The sequence below is a fragment of the Scyliorhinus torazame genome, chromosome 23 (assembly GCF_047496885.1).
Source record: "Scyliorhinus torazame isolate Kashiwa2021f chromosome 23, sScyTor2.1, whole genome shotgun sequence".
Lineage (NCBI taxonomy): Eukaryota > Metazoa > Chordata > Chondrichthyes > Carcharhiniformes > Scyliorhinidae > Scyliorhinus > Scyliorhinus torazame.
The window spans coordinates 5,806,954-5,831,957 of NC_092729.1; the positions used below are offsets into that span (position 1 = coordinate 5,806,954).

Sequence of the window (25,004 nt, forward strand, 5' to 3'; positions counted from 1 at the left end):
TCACCTTTGTTTGTTCCCACCTTGTTATCGAGAATCTCCTTTGCTCATTCTGAACCCCCTCACCTCGCGGTTTTATTAAATCTGATATTACCAGAAGACATAGGCCCGTCGAGACTGCTCCGCCATTTAATCATGGCTGATAATTTTCTCATCCCATTCTCCTGCCTTCTCCCCATAACCCCTGACCCCCTTATTAATCTGTTCTTCTGTCGGACCATTCCGCACGCTACCACGCATCTAATGTCCGGTTTTGTTGGATCGTCACTTGTGCAGGCAATTGGACCTTGTTTCGCTGGGATAGGATCGGTGACAAGCAGGAACAGACCAGAGCGAAGACAGCCAGGCCCGTGTGAGAATTTATCTATGTCTGAAACACATTCAGTGAATTGGCCTCCACAGCCTTCTGCGGTAAAGAGTTCCACAGATTCACCACCCTCTGGCTGAAGAAATGTCTCCTCATCTCTGTTTTAAAGGATCACCCCTTTAGTCTGACATTGTGCCTCTGCTTCTATCGTTTCCTACAAGTGGAAACATCCTCTCCAAGTCTACTCGCTCCAGGCGTCGCATTATCCTGTAAGTTGCAATAAGATTCCCCCTCATCCTTCTGAACTCCAACGAGAACAGACCCAGAGTCCTCAACCGTTCCTCATATGACAAGCTCTTCATAACCAGGTATCATTCTTGTGAAACTTCTCTGGATGCTATCCAAGGCCAGCACATCCTTGCTCAGATACGGGACGCAAAACTGCTCACCATATTCCAAATGGGGTCTGACGAGAGCTACGTACAGCCTGAGAAATACATCCCTGGTCTTGACCTCCAGCCCACTCGACATGAATTTGCCTTCTTAACTGCCGACTGAACCTCCACATTAACCTTAATAGAATCGTGAACAAGGACTTTGATGGGTCGTCACTTGTGCAGGCAATTGGACCTTGTTTCGCTGGGATAGGATCGGTGACAAGCAGGAACAGACCAGAGCGAAGACAGCCAGGGCCGTGTGAGGATTCACCACTGGCGGCTCCGTGTAATTTCGAAATTATGCTGACCTGGCATTATGGATTCTCAAATTGGTCATTAAACGAAACGGGCCAGTCTCGTATCCGGTGCGAGTGTAAGGGAAGGACGTGAATATACATGTGGACCATCTGTGGAGCTCAATGGAACAGATACCGAGGACTATCCACGGATCCAGTGCCTGGTGTTGTCTCTCCCTCAGGAGCGATTGCCGGTGGCACCCAGCAATGCGACCGCACTTTGGGACTCTGCAATATGGGATTTGGACCACTTTGACCAGGAGTCGGACATTGACGTTTCTGCCCACAGACATCGCCGCAGGTTCAGGAGTGATCGCTGAAATAAAGGCTGACGAATCACCCAGAAACGACGCTTCCGGGTCCATTTCACCCCTTCGGGCCTGGAGCACTTGTCAAAGGTAGCAATGAATTTCGCGCCTTCTGTCGAAATTGACGACGTGATGGACGTGGTTGTTATCCTACAAGAGTCCCATAACTCTGTGACGTCTGGGTCCCTGTGGCGTTAACTGGATCACAGCGACCCAGCTGTTAGGGGGGGGGAGATCTAATAACAGTTTCCTGGGACATCTGGAATATAAATAACCCGGCCCATGTGGGCTGGGCGCGGGAGACCCATTGGGGAATGGGAGGGATGTATAGTAACCAAAATAAAACTGAACGTTTCTCCAGCCAAATAGGCTTCCGAGTGGTCGCTTGCCTGAGATTGCACAGATACTATCGATGGGAATGGCCTCACAGACGAAAGCGGCACCAGGCGAGGAATTCAGTAGTTGCAGGAGATTACTTGAAGGGGAAGAGATGGGAATTCCTGTGGCCACCATTGAGTCTCCAACATGGCACGTTGAATTACAATTCCATAGCAATGCTCAAAGACACTGATTGTCAGACACCTCGATCTCATTTGTATGCAATGCCATCAACTGAAATATATATCATGAGGAACACATATTTTGTAACATTGAGGCGCTGACAATTCAGGTTCTTCAGTCCTTTCCTGGTAGCTTGACTCATGTTTACCGTTCTGCAGTTAGTAACATCCTGTGTTGTAAGATGTGTTACTGAACCAACAAACTGTGTACTTCCCTTATCTCCAGCCCAGTCACAAGGACAAGGAAGAAGGTGAACATCTATTTTGGCCTTTCTGAACATTGATACGAATCTCCTTGGGAAAAGCAAAATGTTTACTTTGTCAGTTCTGCTTTGGATCCGTGAGTATGGCTTCCTAGATTATTCCTGAATTAGCTGCATTGAGGAAAAGAGGTTCAACATGTAAATAACAAAGTGCTGAAACTGAGGAAATGGAGGTGCAGTGTGTAGCCAGCAATATGAACACTTTACATATTGAGACTCGAATTTATATGATTTGCATTTTTGAAATCGAAGGAATTTGCAAAAAAAGGAAAAGCCTTAATGGAATGAGTTGTTTGCATTGGATTTGGATTTGTTTATTGTCACGTGCACCGAGGTACAGTCAAAACTATTTTCCTAAGAGCAGCTCAACAGATCATTAAGTACATGAAGAGAAAAGGAAATAAAGGAAAATACATAGTAGGACAACACAAGGTACACAATGGAACTACATAACACCGGCATCGGGTGAAGCATACAGGGTGTGGTGTTAATGAGGTCAGACCATAAGAGGGTCATTTAGGAGTCTGGTAACGGCGAGTTAGAAGCTGATTTCGAGTCTGTTCGTGCGTGTTCTCAGACTTCTGTATCTCCTGTCCGATGGAAGAAGTTGGAAAAGTGAGTAAGTCAGGTGGGAGGGATCGTTGATTCTACTGCCCTCTTTCCCCACGCATCGGGAGGTGTACATGGTGTCACTGGGTGGGAGGCAGGTTAGTGTGATGGACTGGGCGGTGTTCACGCTTCTCTGACGTTTCTTGCGGTCCTCGGCCGAGCAGTTGCCATAACAGGCTGTGATGCAGCCCGATAGGATGCTTTCTATGATGCATCTGTAAATGTTGGTAAGAGTTAATGTGGACACGCCAAATGTCCTTAGTTTCCTGAGGAAGTATAGGCGCAGTTGTGCTTTCTTGGTGGTAGCATCGACGTGGCAATACTAGGACAGGTTTTTGGTGATGTGTCCCCCTAGGAATTTGAATATTTGAGTTTGGGTATCTGAAAGTGGAAAACGGGAGGACGATGTGTCCCGCTTCTGAAACCTCAACATACTTTATAAGAGACGGGCTGAATGGATTAAATTGGGAATGTAGATCCAGAGAATAGAAACGTAACATTCCAACAGAATAGAAGGAGGCCATTTATCCCATCCAGTCTGCACCGACCCTCTGAAACTGCGCCCTACCCAAACCCAAACCTATTCCCCCGTCCTCTAGCTGTTATCTGCCCTGCACGTCCCTGAACACTAAGGGGTAATTCTACACTCGCCAATCCACCCAACCTGCACATTTTTCGACAATAAGGCACACTTTAGCTTGGCCATAGCACCTACCCTGCAAATCTTTGGACTGTGGGAGGAAACCGGAGCACCCGGAGGAAACCCACGCAGTCACGGGGAGAACGTGCAGAGTCCACACAAACAGTGACCCGAGGCTGAAATTGAATCCGGGTGCCTGACAGTGTGAGGCAGCCATGCTAACCACTGTGCCACATGCCACCCCTGAAATGAAAATAGAAACAAAATATCTCAAGGATACATTTAGAGTCCAGAAATGTGCAGACCGGGTCCTGCTAAATTGCCCCTTATTGTCCGAAGGTTAGATAGGGTAATGGGGGCAGGGAGTAGGGATTGGGACTGAGGAGGTTGAATTCCAGAGATTGAATTGCAGATGAACCGAATGGCCTTCTGCAGCGCAGGGATTCTATGATTCTGCCGAACTCACTGCAAACTAGAAATGATGATAAAAGAAAGTTTGGAGACGGAGTTAACATTGACGTCTGGAGACGATGAATTATATTCAGCTCAGATGAGGTCAGGCGTGAAAGACGATTAATAAAAACAGTGAGGATAAACTGTACTGTTCGATAGTACCTGTGACACCATTCATTACCAAATGGAAATGGACAATGTTGAGCAAGAGGGACTGATATAGGAGGCAGGCGTTGCCACAGCATGTTGGGGCACGGTGTGGATCTAAATCCGTAGCTGGTGATTTGAGAGGATGGGACCTATGGGAAGTGTACTAACACAGACATGTCCAATTTGACACCAGGAGATAAAATTACTCAGTTGCTTCGAATGAACGAACACGTATTTTGGAAGAGAACAAGCAGGTGGGAGGGGGCGAAGAGAGATGGACGGAGCAAGGAAGGTGGTAATGATCAGGGAGGCTAAGTGAGACAATTACCAAACAGAACATTAATTCTCCGAACTCATATATACTTTATGGCATGGTGGCACAGTGGTCTGCTTGGGTTTCCTCCGGGTGCTCGGGTTTCCTTCTACAGTCGGAAGATGTGAAGGTTTGGTGGATTGGCTATGCTAACTTGCCCCTTATCTTGCAGGTTAGGAAGGGTTATGGGGGTTGCGTGGGAATTATAGGGCGGTGGACTGGGCCTGGGAGGGTATTTGTAACGGTCGGTGTTAGTCGAGCTGGGCCGAAGTGCCTCCTCCTGCGCTGTCGGGATTCTATGGTTCTATATTAGGAGTTGTTTATATCTTCCATTCTCCGGATATGATTGAATTCAGCGAGAAATACAGTAATTTTGTAGTCTGCCTACAGATGCTTCCTGAACTGCAAAGTGTCTCTGCATCACCTACTTCTCTATTTTGTTTCCCGTCGTTACCGAGCAACTTGCTGTCCAAAATATTGGATCCATCCAATTATTGTTCTCTGGGGAAGTTGTTCGCTCTGCATCTGAGGAGGTCAAAGGGCAATAAAAGTCACAAGCTGACTTTTTACACAAATCGTTATACAGGGAGACAGAGGATATGGAAAAATAGGTCTTTGAGCCAATCGATCAGGAGGCAAAGGTATTGGTTAGATGATTTTATGTGTGTGAATGGGCAATGGTTTCCGCGAGAGTTCCATTTGGCACGTACGCGGGGCTACTGCTGTTTGCTGTTCATTTAGCAATTTTGTCTTTACTGTTGGGGGCATGATTAGGAAGCTCTAATCTTAAGTCCCCCAACATCCCTCATCAGAATTTGCAAGAGCCGGTGCAGATTCGATGGGCCAATGGCCTCCTTCTGCATTGTAAATTCTATGATAATCTATGATAATTTCAGACTGCTCCTTATTCTGAGTCTGTGATTCTTGATTGTAGATTCAACAGCCATGGCAGGATGTGGGGCGTGTGGGGAAGGGATTATAAAATCTGTCCTGCCCTGTAATAGTTTTGTAAGTCCCAATTACATCTTTGCTTCGAAATAGTAGAGGTAACAGGCTCAGTTACCTCAATCGCTCCTCACTGGCGAGTTCCGCCATCCCTGGAATTAACTTGGTGTATGCTTTAAGGCACATCTGAAGTTCCTTAGGAACGGAGACAAACACTGTGCACAATACTCCCGATGCAGACTCAACACGTCTGTATCGCATTGCAGCAAGGCATCTTCATTCCTGTCCTCAAATCCTCGTAAATTAAAGGGCACAATGGCATTTTCGTTGCCAAATGCGGACTGCACCCACCAATGCCCCGTTGCCCTTCAGAAGGTGATGCTGTTCGTGAACCGGTACAGTCACTGGGGGCAGGTGTTAGGTCCTTATTTGAAGGAAATGTATGTTGCCTGGCACTTGCTCTGCCTTTCTGTTCATTTCCTACCCAACTGCATACTTGCACACTTATTCATGTCATATACCACCTGTCAGGAGCAAATAATGCGTGTCCTTGATATGTATGTCCCTGTCAGGCAGGGAGGAAATGGTCGAGTGAGGGATCCATGGTTTACAAAAGAGGTTGAATGTCTTGTCAAGAGGAAGAAGGACGTAAGGATGAGAAAACAAGGTTCAGTTAGTTCACTCGAGGGATACAAGATAGCTAGGAAGGAGCTCAAGAAAGGGCTTACGGGAGCTAGGAGGGGGCATGAGAAGTACTTGCCGCAGGACCAAGGTGATGTTAGGGCCGGTCACGGACAAAAGTGGGAACGTGTGCATGGAGTCTGAAGATACAGGAGAGGCCCTAAATGAATACTTTTCTTCAGTGTTCACAAAGGAGAGGGGCCATGTTGTTGAGGAGGATATTGCGATACAGGCAGCCAGGCTGGAGGACGTAGGTATTCGGAAGGAAGATGTGTCAGAAATGTTGAGAAGCCTGAGGATAGATAAGACCCCTGGGCCTGATGGGATATACCCTTGGATTCTTTGGAAGGCGAGGGATGAGATTGCAGAGCCTTTGGCTTTGATCGTTATGTCCTCACTGTCAGGAATAGTGAATTCCTCACTACAGGAATTGTGCCATGAGACTGGAGAGAGGCGACTGCTGTCTCCTCGTTCAAGAAAGGGAATAGGTATAACCCTGGGAATTATAGGCCGGTTAGTCTCACTTCGGTCAAAGGTAAATTATTGGAAAGGGTTCTCAGAGATAGCGTTCAAGATCATTTGGAAAGATACAGCGTAATCCAGGATAGTCAGCATGGATTTGTGAGGGGTACGTCTTGCCTCACAAGTTTGATTGTATTCTTTGAGAAGGAAACTGTGTACATAGATGAAGGTAGAGCAGTTGACGTCGATGCTTGGATTTTTGTAAGTCGTTTGATAAGGTGCCCCATGGTCGGCTCATGCAGAAAGTAAGGAGGCATGGCATAGAGGGAAATTTGGCCGATTGAATCAGTAACTGGCTATCACATAGAAGACAGAGGGTGGTAGTAGACGGTACATTTTCATCCTGGAGCCCAGTCACCAGCTGTGTACCACAGGGATCAGTGCTGGGTATTCTGCGATTTATGATTTTTATCAATGAATTGGATGATGGAGTTGAAGGTTGGGTTAGTAAATTTGCTGATGACACCAAGATTAGTGGAGTAGTGGATAATGTCGAGGGCTGTTGTAGGCTGCAAAGAGACATTGCTCGGATGCAGAGATGTGCTGAAAAGCGGCAGATCGAGTTTAACCCTGATAAATATGAGATGATTTATTTTGGTAGGATAAATTTGAATGTGGATTACAGGGTTCACACAGGTTTCTGTAGAATGTAGAGGAGCAGAGAGATCTCGCAATTCATGTCCATAGATCTCTGAAAGTTGCCACCCAAGTGGATAGACCCGTGAAGAAAGCCTATAGTGTGTTAGCATTTATTAACGGGGGGGGGGGGGGGGATTGAGTTTTACAGCAGCGAGGTTATCCTGCAACTGTGCAAGACGTTGGTTAGACCACATTTGGAGTATTGTGTGCAATTCTGGTCACATCATTATAGGAAGGATGTGGAAGCAGTGGAAAGGGTGCAAAGGAGATTTACCAGGATGCTGCCGGGATTGGAGGGTAGGTCTTATGAGGAAAGGTTGAAGGTGCGAGGGTTTTTCTCATGGGAGAGAAGGAGGATGAGAGGTGACTTAATTGAGATGTATGAGGCGATGAGAGGGATACATAGAGTGGACGTTCTGCGACTTTGTCCTCGGTGGATTATAGCTGTTACAAGGGGGCATAACTTTCAGGTTCATGGTGGAAGATATAGGAGGAATTTCAGAGGTATCTTCTTTACTCAGAGTGTGGCTGGGGCTTGGAACGCATTCCCAGATATGGTAGTGGAGTCGGACACTTCAGGAGCTTTCAAGCGGTTATTGGATAGGCCTTTGGAGTGCACTAGAATGATTGGGAGTAGGTTGATTTGACCTTAGTTTCAGACTAGTTCGGCACAACATCGTGGGCCGAAAACCCTGTACTGGGCTGTACAGTTCTATGTTCTATATTGAAAAACAATCCTAGCTATCGTGTTTATATCAGTAGCTAGCTTGCACATATATTTCATCTTCTCTCACCTTTTGCTTTTTTAGTTGTCCTCTGCTAGCTTTTAAAGGCTGACAATCCTCTGGCTTCTCACTAATCCTCGCCACTTTCTGTGCTTTTTCTTTCGCTTTAATTATGTCCCTGAATGCCTCGTCTGCCACGGGTGCCTCGCCCTCCCCTGAGCAGGTTTACTTCTCCTTGGAATGAATTTCTGTAGAGCCTCAACTCTGGCCAATTCCTCCCTCATGTCTTTGTCGTTACCCTTATTTGATTGGGAAATCGTTACATCTGATTGCAGCTTCTCCCTCTCAAACTCCAGGGAAAATTACTTCATATGTGGTCACTTCTCCCTCAGGGTACCTTCGCCTTAACTTCCCGAATCAAGTCTGCCTCATTACACATCACCAAATCCAGAATTGGCTCTGTCACAAGTTGCTCCAAAAAAGCATGTTCTCGACATTCCACAAATTCCTTTTCTTGGGACCCATTACCAACATGATTTTCAAAATACACTCGCATATTGAAGTACCCCGTGATTCATATCATATTGCCTTTTCGATCTCCTGATTTACTTTCTGTCCCACATTCTGATCACTGCTCGGGGAACTGTACATAACTCCCATCAGGACCTTTTTACCTTTGTAATTCCTCAATCCCGCAGAGTTTCTATGCATTCTTATCCTACATCGCTTCTTGCTTTCGATTTATCTTCATTCCTTACGAACAATTCAACCATTTGCCCATCCACCTGTCCTTTCGATAGGATCCATATCCTTTAGATCCCAGCCTTGATCCCCTTGCAACCCCGTCTCTGTGATGCCCACAGCATCGTACCGGCCAATGTCAATGCGCGTGACAAGCTCATTTTCCTTGTTTCGTATGCTGCACGCATTTACGCACAACGGCCTCAATGCTGCATTGACCACCTTTCTATCAGGTTGCCCCTCAACCTCTGTCGTTCCAGTGAAAACAACCCGAGTTGACCCTACCTCTCCTCACAGCTGACACGCTCCAGACCATGCAACATCCTGGTACATCTCCTCTGTATCCTCTCCTGCTGATAAGCATAGGAAGGGGTGTTGGATACCAACCATTCCTCAAGAAGAGCCATGGAACAGCAGGAAGGATTAGGATTGATAGCTTCTCACACCTTTGACCACCCTTCTCACACTTGTCACCTTTTTTGCTCTTCCTGAGGTTAGCTTTCTGCCACTTTCTATAATCTCTGGTCTATTACGTGTTCGGGAAACTTAACTAAACTCTCCTGAGCCTCGGTTCATTTAACTAGTTGAACGTCCGTATAATTAACCTGCCCTTCTACCCCCTCATATAACTTTGCTTTTCCAATTCTCCATGAAATTGAACCCGCCTTCCCCCACTATTAAGTTTAAACCCTATCTACAGCCCTAGTTATACGGTTCGCCAGGACTCTGGTCCCAGCATGATTCAGATGAAGACCGTCCCAACAGAACAGGTCCTCTCATCTCCAGTACTGCTGCCAATGTCCCATGAATTCAAATCCATTTCTTCCACACCAGCCTCTGAACCGCTTTCATGTTCCATGACAAGAAATTAGCACACACAAGTAATTCCTTACTGGTTATCTATGTCCAATCGTGACTATCGATTAAGGGTACATCATGCACATTATATGAGCACAATTAACAGATAAGATGCATGCTTAATTAAGCAATAAGATCACAACAAAGGCACTCAGAGCATCTTGATTTTTTGATATCCAATATCAGGGATGTAGCTATCAATCCTAATCCTTCCTGCTGTTCCATGGCTCTTCTTGAGGAATGGTTGGTATCCAACACCCCTTCCTATGCTTATCAGCAGGAGAGGATACAGAGGAGATGTACCAGGATGTTGCATGGTCTGGAGCGTGTCAGCTGTGAGGAGAGGTAGGGTCAACTCGGGTTGTTTTCACTGGAACGACAGAGGTTGAGGGGCAACCTGATAGAAATCTACAAAATTGCAAGTGGCATGGACAGAGTGGATAGTCATGTGCTTTTTCTTTGGGTGGAAAAGTCAAGAACGAGGCAGCAGACGTTTAAGGTGTGAATAGGAAAGTTTAGAGTAGATGTGTGATCAAGGTTTTTTTAAGAGTGTGGTGAGTGCCTGGAATGCGGTGCCCGATGACGTGGTGAACGTTTAATAGGCATCTTGAAAAATAAACAAAAAGGATGGGGCTAGATGGCAAGGTACCTCTGAATTGCAGCAGGTTTTAGTTTAGATAGGCATCGTGATCGGCGCAGCATTGGAGGATCAAATGCACTGTTCCGGGGCATCAGGAACATATATGAGAAAACAACATGTTCTGTCTGGCAAATTAATCTGTTGGACTAGGGTCAAGGCAACTCCAGGGATGAGAAACAGGACAGAAATGGGTTCTGAGATTGTCTGTTTTTCGGTAAAAAGAGAGGGTGAGATCAAAGCGTTATTGATCTCAGCCTTCCTCTCGTGCGTTCCATTTATGGATGAAGCAATTGGCTGAAATAATTAGGACTATTCGTCGACCGACAGAATTCACTTCCACTGCTGAGTGAATTTTCAATTCTAGTTTCAATTCCGAAATACTGAACTGGCTGGGAATATTATAGAAATCACAGAGTTCCTACAGTGCAGAAGGAAGTGCACCAGAATGATTGGCTCATCATGTCTGCACGACCCTCCGACATAGCACCCTCCCGAGGACCACACCATTTATCCGTAACACCACATAACATTTTGAACACCAAGGTGGAATTTAGCATGGCCAATCCACCTAATCGCCACATCTTTAGACATGAAAGAAGAAGTTATCACGGCCAACTCACTTAACATGCAAATCTGTGGACACTGAGCGACAAATTTAACATGGCCAGTCCAGCAACCGTGCAGATCTTTTTGCCATCCGCATTGGCCAATCAACCTACGCCCCACATCTTTGGAAGTGGGTGGAACCCGGAGCATCAGAATAAAACCCACGCAGACACGGGGAGACCGTGCAAACTTGACCCAAACAGTCCATGTTTGGAATGGAACCTGAGTACGCAGCACTGTGCGGGATGTGTTATCTAAACGTGTTACAATCCGAAATCGTCTTATTTCGCTCGTAATCATATACGGAGCTGTTGCTCGTTCTTGAGCAAGTAGCAAACGGAAGTATATCTGTCCCATGGTACAATGAGCGCTAATTGAAATGAAATTAAAACGACTTATTGTCACAAGTAGGCTTCAAATGAAGTTACTGTGAAAAGACCGAGTCGCCACATACCGGCGCCTGTTCGGGGAGGCTGGTCCGGGAATTGAACCGTGCTGCTGGCATACCTTGGTCTGCTTTCGAAGCCATTGATTTAGACCTGTGCTAAACAGCCCCTGAGAGGCAGATCTCATCAGGGATGGGACGAGTAAATATTATTCAGAGAAACATTTGAAGGGAGTGTCAGATACACCCACCCAGAAGCTTGCTGTACAATATGTTCATGCACCAAATTGGTGTTCGATTAGTCGTGTTTCCTTGTGTTTTACCTGACGACCACTCCGAACATCTACGCGTCTGTGGCGAATTCAAGTGGTCAATGAACTGTTCAACAGAGTAATCCCTCAATACTGAGTGCTATGCTACTGTCGCCAATAGAGATAAGGAAAATAAGGAGAATGCATTTTCTTGGGGACCTCACCAGAGGCTCCGTCGATATGAACGATGATTGGATGAAGGATATTCGGTCAGCCAAGGCTTGCCACATGTTGCAGTAACACGTTCCATAGCATGAGAGAGGGGAGGGAGGTGGATTGGGGGTCATTGTGGACTTTCTCCGTTTCTCTCAGTTAGAACCTCCACACACCTCTTTCAATGGACCCTGACCCACCCTGTTGTGAGGCAAGGAGAGAGAATAGCAACACAGTTGCCACCGGGCCCTATCTATCCTCGCAACCTGTTTCACTCGCGTTATGTCTCATCCACCTTTTCCTGCTCAACTTGAAAATCTGTGGATCACGAGGTGCACAACTTTCAAACCATTATGCCACCCGTTGTCCAGACAGAAATTTTACTTTTAAAACGTTATTTCTGAATGGCATCGCCCTTGCCAGAATGCCATGTCCCTCTCCGTTCCACCCCGCCTCACCCCAACACCCTCTGCCTCCATCACTCACTTCACCACACACCGTGCCTTCGCACACTATACTCTGCTTCCTCTCTACACCCTCTGCCTCCCCATACTTCAACTCATTCCAACACCCTCTGTCTCCCCTCAGCACACCCACCTTACTCAAAGCCCTCTTTCTCACACTACCTGACTCCAATACCCTCTGCCTCCCCTCAGCACATCCACCATACTCCAACGCACTCTTTCTCACCCTACCTTACTCCAACGCTCTCTTTCGCACCCCACCTTACTCCAACACCCTTTGCCGTCCAACTCACCCCGCGTCACCCATTTACCCTCCGCTTCACCATCACACCCTAGCTCATTGCAATTCGCTGTGACTCCCCCACCTCACCCATACACGTTCTGCTTCCCCGTCACGCCTCCCCACCTCAATCCAAGACCCCGCCTCCGACACATATCCCTCACGACAGCACCCTTTGCCTCTCCCCACACCACACGCCACCACACCTGATTCCAGTACCCTGGACCTCCCCCACAGGACGCCTCACTCCAATAACCTCTGCCCTCCCTAACCGCACCTCCCTAGCCAGCATTCTATATTGTCTCTCTATCCATAAATGTATATTGTCTCTCGATCCATAACTTTATACTGTCTCGCTATCCATAACTTCATATTGTCTCTCTATCCATAACTCTATATTGTCTCTCTATCTATAGCATTATATTGTGTCTCTCTATCCATAACTTTATATTGCCTCTCTATCCATAACTTCATATTGTCTCTCTGTCCAGAACATTATATTGTCTCTCTATCCTTCACTTCATATTGTCTCTCTATCCATAACTTTATATTGTCGCTCTATCCATAACTTTATATTGTTTCTCTATCCATGACTCTATATTGTCTCTCTATCCATAACATTAAATTGTGTATCTCTATCCATAACTTTATATTGTTTCTCTATCCATACCTTCATATTGTCTCTCCGTCGAGAACTTCGTATTGTCTCTCTATTCATAACTTCATATTATCTCTCTATCCATTACTTTACATTGTCTCACTATCCATAACATTATATTGTTTCTCTATCCATAACTCTACAGAACATAGAACATAGAAAAATACAGTACAGAACAGGCCCTTATGCCGACTATGTTGCGCCGAACTTTTGTCCGAGATTAAGAAGAAATTAATCTACACCCCATCACTCTACCGTAATCCATGTACCTACCCAATAGCCGCTTTAAGGTCCCTAATGTTTCCGACTCAACTACTTCCACAGGCAGTGCATTCCATGCCGCCACTACTCTCTGGGTAAAGAACCTACCTCTGACATCCCCCCTCTATCTTCCACCATTCACCTTAAATTTATGTCCCTTGTAATGGTTTGTTCTACCCGGGGGAAAAGTCTCTGACAGTCTACTCTATCTATTCCCCTGATCAGTTCATAAACTTCTATCAAGTCGCCCCTCATCCTCTTCCGTTCTAATGAGAAAAGGCCGAGCACCCTCAACCTTTTCTCGTAAGACCTACTCTCCATTCCAGGCAACATCATGGCAAATCTCATTTACACCGTTTCCAAAGATTCCACATCCTTTCTAAAATGAGGCGAACAGAACTGCACACAGTACTCCAAATGTGGCCTTACCAAGGATTTGTACAGCTGCATCATCACCTCGCGGCTCTTAAATTCAATCACTCTGCTAATGAACGCCAGCCCACCATAGGCCTTCTTCACAGCTCTATCTACTTGAGTGGAAACTTTCAAAGATCTATGAACATAGATCCCAAGACCTCTCTGCGCCTCCACATTCCCAAGAACCCTACCGTTAACCCTGTATTCCGCATTCTATATTGTCTCTCTATCCATAACTCTGTATTATATATCCATTCATCACACCCATGTTGCCTATCTGTTGATAACTGTATATTTTATTCTCCGGTATCAGAGACTTGTTCTAATTGGAATATGTTCAGGAACGTTTTATTCAATTTCATTATTTTTCCCGTAATTGTGTAACTCTGCTTTTTACAGTTGAAGTCGGTGAGCTGGTCGGGGATGTCGAAGCAGGTGAGTAACACGAGCATAAAAGGAATTGATTTTCAATCATGTGGATCAGGTTTACACAGAATGTCTGATGCGGACTTTACTCTGCACCTTTGTTCTCTTATGTTTCTACTTCTCCCAACCAATCACCTTTAATTTTTGGAATGGCAATCACGGCTTCTCAAAAGTTTGTCAATTGTATTCGGCACAATTCCCACCAGTCACCGTGTGGGGGCTGTGAGGTTTAACATTACAGCAGTTACACTGGCACACTCTGTTCTCTGAATCTTCAAAGAACCATTCCGCATGTGGGTACAATTGATTTTAAAATGCACGTTTATTTCGGCGCACTAGATTTATTGGAACATTAAACACCGAACCTGCTAAATATCGACTTCTATGTTATTTCATTGAGGAATCGCATCTCGCTACTGTGATTGTGGAAGTCGGTTAATGCGATCTGCAGACATTAGTTTCTGCACATACATTGTTTTAAATGCGTTTTGTTTTTATTCCAGATCGTTTACGGAAACCAGTCGTGACTGTGGATCCAGCTTTTCGGAAGTTTATTACCGGAGAGAAAATAACTTTGAGTTGCCGGTGCGACTGTCCTGCCACACGGATCGAATATTTTCACAATGGGCAAGATGTTGATCATAAGGACTTTAAGAAAATACAATGCAAGACATATTTAGATCATTCCTTCTCTGTAGGCAGGGCAGGAAAGTATATTTGCCGATGTCAGACTTGGAAGAAGAACGGATGGATACATTCAGATGAGAGCGATCCCGTTCAGATACACATTGGAGGTAAGATACCAAACCTGAGTCCGCCTGTGTCATTACATCAACTGCCGATTGCTCTGAAAGTATCAGATCGGTTTCCCCCAAAGCGAATATCAATGGGATTCACTTTGGCCTTTGGACATTGGTCTGCCAAGCTAGCCACTTCAAATATTTTTGTTACATTTTTCCAGGCTAATGTCGGTCTCTTGTCGGCCAACAAGGAAGTAAACGTTCAGATTCCTCATCAAATGCTCGTTTTTAAAATTGAATAATCAGTATTATTTCTCGGGGGAACAATACTCCATCTGCCTAATTGTTCTGCATTGCATTACAAGCAGCGAGAAACAGTGTCAGCAGATTGCCAGGATCTGTCCCGTTCAGCACTCTCGGCTAACTGCTGAGGTGCGCACCTCCTGCTGGCAATGAAATTCGCAGCGGAGTGTTTGAAGCAATGTGTCCCTTTGAACGCAGAATCGGCTCCTACGGATTAAATTGAAGAATGGGTTTCCTCCGGGTGCTCCGGTTTCCTCCCACAGTCCAAAGATGTGCAGGTTAGGTGCATTGGCCATGCTAAATTGCCCTTCGTGTCCACAAAGGTTAGGTGGGGTTCCTGGGTTCAGTGGACAAGGCGGAGTTGTGAGGTTAGGTAGTGTGCTCTTTACAAGGGTCGGTGCAGACTCTCTGGACCGAATGGCGTCCTTCAGCACTGTAAAATCTATGATTCTCTGAGACCATAAAAACCTTGACAACACGTTTTTAGATCGTTGCCAAATGTATAAGTTTACACCAGTTATACCTCTGCTGGAAAGGTTTTCCACATTTCCCTGTCTGAAAATTTTAACTTAAACTATGTTGTGGTGAATTAGAGGCACGGTTGAAAACAAAACGAACTTTAAAATTGCTGGAGTGGATACAAAAAGGGTGATCTCAAAATCGACTGACAAGCGATTGGCAGCGGATGGGAGAGGTCACTCTGCGTCGGGTAATCCGTTACGCCGGTTGGTCAATAGGGTTTCCCATTGAAGGGCAAACCCACGCCGTCGGGAAACCCCGGTGCTGCAGGCAAAACGAAGCATCTTGCCGGTGGGGAATACAGCCCAATGTTCTCCGGTTCCTATCTGATTTTCTAGTTGACTGTTAGGGTAGTTGAGGGGAGGAGTTCGGAGCATCCGAATGAAACCTACGCAGACACGGGAGAAAGTGCAAACACCACACAGTCAGTGACCCAAAGTCTGTAATTGAACACGGATCCCATGAGCTAAGAGGCAGCGCTGACCCACTGTGCCAACTAGTGTGCCGCCATGGCGACCCCAATTGTCTAACAGTTCTTTATCATTATATCATATCATACCTCTTCCGAAAGCCTTGTCCTGTTTTACCGTTCTGAGTCAGTTCAAAGGCGAACGAGATGAGGGAATAGGATAGTTCAGGGGTCGGTGATCCAAAATAATGCAACTGTTGCAGCACAACAGATTACAACGTCAACCCAAATATATTTGTCTCGGCCACACCTTATCAAAGACATGGCACAACTTGGGGTCCATGATTCCAGCAAACCCAAATGCTACTTTCGTAAATTCTAAAATGTACAGTTATCAATATCATTATGATTGATTTACTTGTTACCATCGCTGCCGCTAATTCTGCCTCAGTATATTTGCATGAAGTAGAGTGGGATGTTGAAGGGATTCCTTCAATAAATACCTTCATTGATTCGACGACAAATATTATATTGGGCACATGGATTTGTCACAATGGTAAAATCGTGTTCCAACTACCTCCACCAGTACACACATTTTTTCATCGACCATATTCTTTCCAAGACATTTCAAAACGGTTATTTGTGAAGGTCCAAAGGTTTCCAAAAGATTTCCAATAGGTTATCTATGAAGGCCTTGGCTTCTCAAACTTGCCTGAGCTGTGATCATCCTCAGGTGAAATCACCACCATTCAACACTCACATTCAAAGAGGTAACAGCCGATGGTCATCGGGACTGTGGCGACGTGGCCACCTTCTTTGCCGTATTGTTTCTGAACTCCAGTGGTACGCAATAGGGTGCTTACCAGCAGGCACGTTCCATTCCATTGTTTTTATTATTTGACAACATGTCGATCACAAAAGTTAGGAGAATACAGGTGTTGTGTCTGACGTTTACAGGGAACTTATTAACTTTCCGTAAGATGTATCCCAATGAGCAATGACGATTCGCAAAGTGTGCATCCTCCGTGGTTAACTAAGGAAGCAAAGGTGAACATCAAAATGAAATATAGACTGTAGAATTCTTCGTCAATTCGTGTGTTTTGTTGTTTGCTGCACAGAAGGCGGCGATTTGCCGCATCGTGTCTGCACCGGCTCCCGATGGAACTACCCAACTTGTCCCATTCTCCATCCCTATTTCTGCGGCACTCTGAATTAATCCTTTTTAATATGTATCCAGCTCTCTTTTGATACCTCCGATGGAATCCACATCCACCACTCTTCCAGGCAGCGCATTCCAAACCCAACAATTCCCTGAGTAAAAACATTTCTGCTCATTTCACTCCGAGCCCTCTTGATGACCATCTTGAAATTGTGATCCCCTCGTCGTTGACATACCATCTACTGGAAACAGAATATCCCTCTTCACTCTGACAAAATGTTCAGAATATTGAACACATCAATTAGGTCACCTCTCAATCTTCTCGGATCCAAGGAGAACAATTCCCATTTCTCTATTCTTTCCTTGTATCTAAAATTCCTCATTCCTGCTATCATTCTAGGAACCCTCATCTGAACTCTCTCCAGGGCTTTAACATCCTTCCTGAAATAAGGTGCCCTAAACAGAGTCCCAAATGTGGTCTGACCAAAGATGTGTAGGGGTGTCGCACCTCCTGGCGTGTATCTCAATGACTCGCTTTGTATACTAGGGATCCTCTTCTTAACAACTGTTTCAACTTGCCTGGCCACCTTCAGAGAATTATGCACGTGACCCCCATGGTCCACGTGCTCCTGGAGTCTCCTCAATGCTCAGCCATTGAACCGAGATTGCCTCCCCAAGTTTCTTCTATCAAAATGCATGACCTCACATTTCACTGCATTGAGTTTCATCTACCAGGTGCCTGCCCATTTGGGGCACGTTAGAACCTGGGACCAATTTGGGGAACAGCAAATATTTACTGGACCGATCAGATACAGGGGCGAAAACGGCGACCTATAGACAACAAGACTACGATATAAAAATGAACCGTAAAAATGTATTTAAGGATTGACATAAGGAAAAGTAAAAAAGTGGTTCATGGCAGTCTAGTTTATTGTCAGGTCCGCGGCGAAGATTTGATGCAGGAGGATACGAATCTCATCAACTGTCCATAAAACTTACTAATGGATGCACGGTAGCACAAGTGGATAGCACTGTGGCTTCACAGCGCCAGGGCCCCAGGTTCGATTCCCCTCTGGCTCACTGTCTGCGCTGAATCTGCACGCTCTTCCCATGTCTGCGTGGGTTTCCTCCGGGTGCTCTGGTTTCCTACCACAGTCCAAAGATGTGCAGGTTAAGTGGCTTGGCAATGATAGATTGCCCTTCATGATCATAAAGGTTAGGAGGGGTTATTGGGTTACAGGGATAGGGCGGAAGAGGGCTTAAATGGGTCGGTCATACTCGATGCGCCGAATGGCCTCCTTCTGCACGGTGTGCTCTATGTTATATGTTCTATGTTCTAATGTTGAGTTGGAAATCTTCTCCAGCCTGGGTTCTCGTCTATCATGAGATATTAATGGACTCTTCGGCCAGTTTTCCACCAAAGGGGAAGGTTGGGCATGAAATTATTTTGTTTGATTCATCTCTCCATTCCATTCTTTCAGTGAAAACACTAATCTTAGGGTGTCTGCCAAATTTTCGCGTGCGCGGTCGGCACGAACAAAGAATGAGATAACATCCGGGGCATTAAGAATGGGACTACAGTGTGCGTCTGGTAGGCGGAGTGAGTTCAACAAGCCTCAAACATTGTCCAGGAACGGTTTTAGGGAGTGTCACTGCAGGGCTGGTGTTTCTTCCTGCTGCTCCTTGTGAAGAGAATCCGTTCTTTTATTTAAGTGTAACTTCTATTTAACTCTAAAATGTGTTTCTCGCTTCTTTCGGGTCTTGGTGACCTTGTTGCCGTATGGGAGATAGTAACGCTTTCATCAGTCTTAAGCAGTGTCGCTAATTGCCCCGTAAAACAACTTAATTAACTGGGGATTTCTGGGTGTGAAATGTAAATACGCTCTCTGTTCATACGTGATATGCCCGTTCTTAACCCTCACATTGCATTGACGTGCGATTCTTGGGAACAAACACTGTAAACATACCGGATCCGGTGGGAGCTGCATAGCCTGGATTGCTTTATAGACCCTCGTAATCACATTTTGATTTGATGTTCCGAAATTTGACTAAAATCAAACGCTATTTGTTGTGCATCTCAACTTCTTGTCTCTGCTTTGTTACAGACAAAGTTTCGCCGCCAACCATCAGCAAACGCCGATCAAACAGTGACACTGTCCTTATTTCCTGCGAAGGTGACATTCGGTTTGCCGGGGGAATATTTTACTTGCACAGAATTCCCAGCGAACAACATGTACAAACTCTCGAAGTGAGCGATGGTCAGAAAAAGCTGACATTTGCTATAAATGTCACGGATCTGGATTCTTTAGGAAATTATAGTTGCCGTTACCAAACATTTGTTTTGGGACATTGGAAGCTGTCCCCGTTCAGCAAATCTGTGGAGGTTACCGAGAAAGGTAAGGATCAACAAACAAGCGGTATTTTTTGTATCTCAATATTTTACTCGTTGTCGGCATTCTGTTAACAGAAGATAATAGAAGTTAACAGAATGTTCCCATTAATTTGAACATATATGAGATACTTATTGTAAGAAGAGGCTGATTGCAGAAACATATATATAGACAAAGTCAAAGATGCAAGACGATACTTTGAAAGCCACTGATCTTCGGGAAAGCGTTCTTCAGGACACGCGACAACGCAGAATCGCCGAGCAGAAACTTATAGCCAAGTTCCGCACACATGAGTGCGGCCTCAACCGGGACCTTGGATTCATGTCGCATTACATTCACACCCCACCATCTGGGCTGGGCTTGCGAAATCCTACCAACAGTCCTGGCTTGAGACAATTCACAACTCTTTAACATGTGATTATCCCTCTCTCCAGTCGCAACGTCTGAACCTGTAAAGACATAATTACCTGCCAAAACTCGCATTCAATATAGCATCTTGCACCATTGACTTTGTCTATATATGAGTTCGTGGAAGTCACCACTTCATTCACCTGGTGAAGAAGCTGCGCTCTGAAAGCCAGTGTTTGAAACAAACCTGTTGGACTTTAACCTGGTGTTGTAAGACTTCGTACTGTGCTCACCCCAGTCCAACGCCGGCATCTCCACATCTTAATAATCAAGTAACCTATCTATCGCTGTCTCAAAGCCACTCGGTGAGTTGACCTCCACAGCCTTCTGCGACAATGAGTTGTAAAGTTTCACCGCGCGCTAGCTGAATAAATTCACAGAGACATGAACGATATGAGCAGGAGGAAGCCATTCGGCGTTCGAGCCTGCTCCGCCATTCGTCACGATCATGCTGATCATCAAACTCAATAGTCTGATCCTACTTTCTCCCCAGAGCCTTTGATCCCATTCGCCTCAAGTGCCATATCTAGCCGCGTATGGAATATTTTAAATATATTATCCTCAACTACTCTCTGTGGTAATGAATTCCACAGGCTCACTGCTGTTTGTGTTTAGCAATGTCTCCTCAATTCTGTCCTAAATGCTCTTCTCTCAATCCTAAGACTGTGACCCTGGTTCTGGAAACATCCAACATGGGCAACTTCCATCAGCATCTACCCTATCTAGTCCTGTTTGAATTTTATAAGTCTCTGTAAGATCACCCCTCATTCTTCTGAACTCTAGCGAGAACAATCCCAACCTGGTCATTCTCTCCTCAAACATTAGTCCCGCCAACCCAGGAATCAGTCTGGCAAAGCTTCGCTGCACTCCCTCGAGAGCAAGAACATCCTTCTGCAGAGAAGGAGAACAAAAATGCACAAAATATTCTAGTTGTGACGTCACCAAGGCCCTGTATAATTGCAGCAACACATCCCTGTTACCGTGCTCGAAACCTGTCATTTCAAGCCAACATGCAATTTGGATTATTTGACGTCTGCTGCACCAGCATGCTTTTCAGCGACTGGTGCACATGGACACCCAATTCCCGCAGCATACTCCCCTCTCCCATCCCCGCAGACCAATCTAACAACCGTTCAGGTCGTAATCTGCCTTTTTGTTTTCCGACCAAAGTGAATAACTTCACATTTATCCAAATTAAACTGGTAGATCCTCCACATTTATGGTTTAACGGATAGTTCCTTCATTCTGATGCTTGCCCTCGGGTTCTAGTCGCTCCGAATAGTGGAAACATCCTCTACACGTCCACTCTATCCAGGCCTCTCAGTAAGCTGTAAGTCTCAATGAGATACCCCCACAACCTTCCAAATTCAGTGGAGTAAAGCCTCAAAATCCTCAGCCGTTCTTCGTATGACAAGACCTTCATTCCGCCTTCTTGTGAAGCTCCTCTGTACCTTCACCAAGGACAACACATCCTTCTTCAGGTTCCGAGCCCATAACTGCTCATAATATTCCAAATAGGGTATGGGCACACCCGTACAGAGCGTCAGCCGTACATTCCTGCTGTTGTATTCCAGCCCTCTCGACATGAATGTTGGCATTATATTTGACATCCTAACTGCGATATGAAGCTCCATGTTATGTAGTGCATTAGGTATGAGGAGAGGTTGGAAACATCTGTTTCGTTCTCACTGCAATGACGGGGGTTGAGAGGCGATCTGATAGAAGTCGACAAGACTTTGAGGGGCATGGGCAGAGTGATTAGTCGGAAGATTTTTTCCCAGGGTGGAAGAGTCAATTACTAGGGATTAGGTGTGAGGGGCAACGTTTAAGGAGATGTGCGAGGGAAACTTTTTACATTGAGAGTGGTGGAAGCCAGGAACCCGCTGCCCGAGGACGTAGTCGAAGCAGGAACGATAGTGACAGTCAAGGCCATCTCGACAAATACATGTATAGGATGGGAATAGAGGGATATGGTCCCCGGAACGGGAGGGAGATTTAGTTCAGACGGGCAGCATGGTCGAAGGGCCGAAGGGCCTGTTCGTGTGCTGTTATTTTCCTTGTTCTTTATTCTTGTTCTTTGTTAAATTTAAGAGAATCCTGAACTGGGACTCCAAATGCGGCCAATGAAAAGCTCTGTTTGCAAAATGAACAAGCCCGTTGCAAAGGATATCAAGTATGATGGATTAGAAATGCGGCTATGTAGTTGGCAGAAATGTTTGTGTGTATGTGGGGGTGGGGGGGGGGGCGGCTTGAGTTGGTATTAGATTGGCCCCTTGTTTCTTTTATCGCTGACCACAACGGAACTGAGCAAGGACGTGCTTGCAGTGATCGTCCTTTACACACAGTGTTCCGAATCCGTTCAATTGAGACAATATATATATGGCCGCATACCATTTCTACGTTTCTAAGTAGGTAATGAGTTTCTGTTTGATAGTTTGCAGGATGTACCAATAGTTCGTATGGTTTTTCAACAAATGTGCTGTAAACAGTTGTATCGAACATCAGTCTGTGGTGTATGTTTGTTTATCACAAGCCCTTGGATTTAAGGTTAGGCAGCCAAACCATGCGAAGGTATGTTTGGTGGGAAGATGCCTCAGGCATCTGTATCAAACTGCCATTATTTGATTGAACTGAATTAGAAATAAAATTCATCAGTTGATGGCGAAGGATAAACATTTGCTAATAACACTGCAAAAATTGACTGAGAAACGAGTTTATGTAATTGGCAGGGAATGGTGAGTAGTGATATTTGTAGCTCTGGGAAGGCTTTTATTGGAAATACATTTGTCCACCTTCAGAGGGCACAGCAGTTAATGGCTGCCATTGAAATCAGCAGAATAAATTGCCTATCAAGCGTGACATCTTGCAATCTCTTTTTACATAATGATACATGAACCGAAAAACTCTATCGTGGCGGAGGTATCGAAAGATACATGCATTATCATAATGGTCTCTGCCAGAAGTGTTGACATTCCCTCCCCCGCCCCCGAAAAATTCTTACACTGATTTCCCATTTTATCACTTATTAGTTGAACAGAATAACATGTCGTTGGCCATTGGCCCAGTGTGTGCTGCCTTCATCATCGTTTTACTGATTGCGGCGCTCATTGCTGGCGTCATCATCAAGCGTCGTGAGTAATTTTGCAAAACAGTTCTATATATTGAACCAGAGAATCGCTATAGTGAGGATAGCTCTGGACACTAAGGCGCGAATTTAGCATGGCCAATCAACCTAACCAACAGACCTTTGGAAACTCAGGGGACACATTTAACCTGCACATCGTTGATCAGCAAGAGGCAAACTAGCATGATCAATCCACCTAATCAGCACATCTTTGGACAATGAGCAACATTAAAAAAAATATAACCCACCTAACCGGCACATCTTTCGACACTAAAGGACATTTTTTTATTGTGGAGAATCCACCTAACCTGCATAGCTTTGGATACAAAGGGACAATATAGCTTTGCAAATCCATCTAACCATATCACTGGACACCAGGGGGCAATTTTTGCATGGTCACATCATCTAACCTGATGGATGCCCATGGAGGCGGATTCCTTTAATGTTCTGCACGCGCATCCCTGTTCCATGTGCCTATGGTCATCCTTCACAGAAAATAAGTGTTGTATTTCCCAGTGGCAAAATTTCCGAAGGTTAATTTCGATTGACAAAATAGTTCAATATGTGAGGAGGCAGGCAAAAGTAACTGTTCGTTCTGAAGGAAAGTCAAAATACGAGCTAAGCAAACAATATAGATATGTCCATCAGCCTTAAGATAAACGTATTTATAAAATGGGAGAATTCCTGAGATCCATATAGTGCATACATTGTTGAAGGAGGCCTTTCGTCCCATCGAAATTAGCATGCCGCCCAATCCCACTACCCTCCCCATCCCCGTAGACCAATCTAACATTTGAACACTATGCGGTAGATTTGCATGGCCAATGCACCTAACCTGCACACATTTGGACACTGAGGAGAATTTATCATGACCAATACACCGCACCTGCACATGCTCGGGCACTAAGGGACAAATTAACATGGCCAATCAACCTCATCGGTACTTCTTAGGATGTTAATGGTCAATATTGTCAGGACCTTTCCACATGTTTTGACACTAACTGTATTCAGCAATGCCAATACACCGAGACTGAGTGTGGTATACGGAGGTCGCGGCGGAGCAGAGAAAAAGTGCAAACTCCAGAAAGACAGGAACCCAAGGTCAGAATCCAACCGGGTCCATTGATTTATACATACAATTTGAAACGATCGAGAGGAATTTTATTTTTTCTAAGTTTGTATTGTCGAATTTGCCACCTTTTACTAAACAGGCCAAGTTCCTTTCCGTTTCAAACATAGGAAAACAAAGCTCTGCGAGCTGTCAAATGGCTGCCCAAAATTCAAAGGAGGCCGCCACATGATATTGGGCCAAATTGAATCCCAACTAGACTCGGCAGGTCCTTCCTTCACTTAAACATGCGCAGTTTCACTGTTACGTAGCTTGCTCGGCTGAGTTTCACACACAACGTATGTCCAGTATGAAGCTTGCGTCTTCAGGCATGGGGAGGACAATTTCGAGGAAAACCGACGACCTTTTTGACATGTTTCACCATCTGTTTTCACAACAGGGCGAACAGGAAGTCAACTCAATGAGAGGTGAGACTATAATCTGCTGCATTGAATGTTGATAATGGCACATTTATTCAATATATCGAGTTGCACAATAATTACCTGCGTTATGCAGGTGAATCGTTCCGAAACTTGGTGTATTTTAAAAAGTAAATTTAGTTTGGCCTTCATTCAAAATAACATACTGCCGTTTTCCATATTTTATAGTGCTCCAGCCAAAGGAGGTGGAACTCGAAGGTATCAAGAAGATGATGGCACGTGTGAGTGCAGAATCGATGCTAGTCGCTAGTTTTCATGATCAAGAATTTATTTTAGACGTTTTTGGGGAATTCCTGTGACGAAAAATGTTTTAAAGGCAGAAAAACATAAAATACTGGGCAAACTCAGAATCTCTGATT

General features: G+C 45.2%; 1 protein-coding gene across 1 annotated transcript; it reads left to right on the top strand.

Moving 5' to 3' along the window:
- Positions 1-2,214: 2,214 nt before the first annotated feature.
- LOC140399537 (uncharacterized) lies at positions 2,215-23,112 on the top strand. Its single transcript, XM_072489077.1, has 6 exons — positions 2,215-2,245; positions 14,019-14,054; positions 14,549-14,839; positions 19,281-19,571; positions 22,065-22,172; positions 23,003-23,112. Exons 1-6 carry the CDS (start codon positions 2,215-2,217, stop codon positions 23,110-23,112), a joined length of 867 nt encoding a protein of 288 aa, XP_072345178.1.
- The last annotated feature ends 1,892 nt before the right edge of the window (positions 23,113-25,004 follow it).

Excerpts from the sequence above, each read along its gene's own strand:
- LOC140399537 (XM_072489077.1), top strand. The coding sequence starts at position 2,215 with ATGTTTACTTTGTCAGTTCTGCTTTGGATCC. Across the intron at positions 2,246-14,018 it reads GTCAGTTCTGCTTTGGATCC|TTGAAGTCGGTGAGCTGGTC; the intron begins GTGAGTATGGCT and ends TGCTTTTTACAG. Across the intron at positions 14,840-19,280 it reads CGTTCAGATACACATTGGAG|ACAAAGTTTCGCCGCCAACC; the intron begins GTAAGATACCAA and ends GCTTTGTTACAG.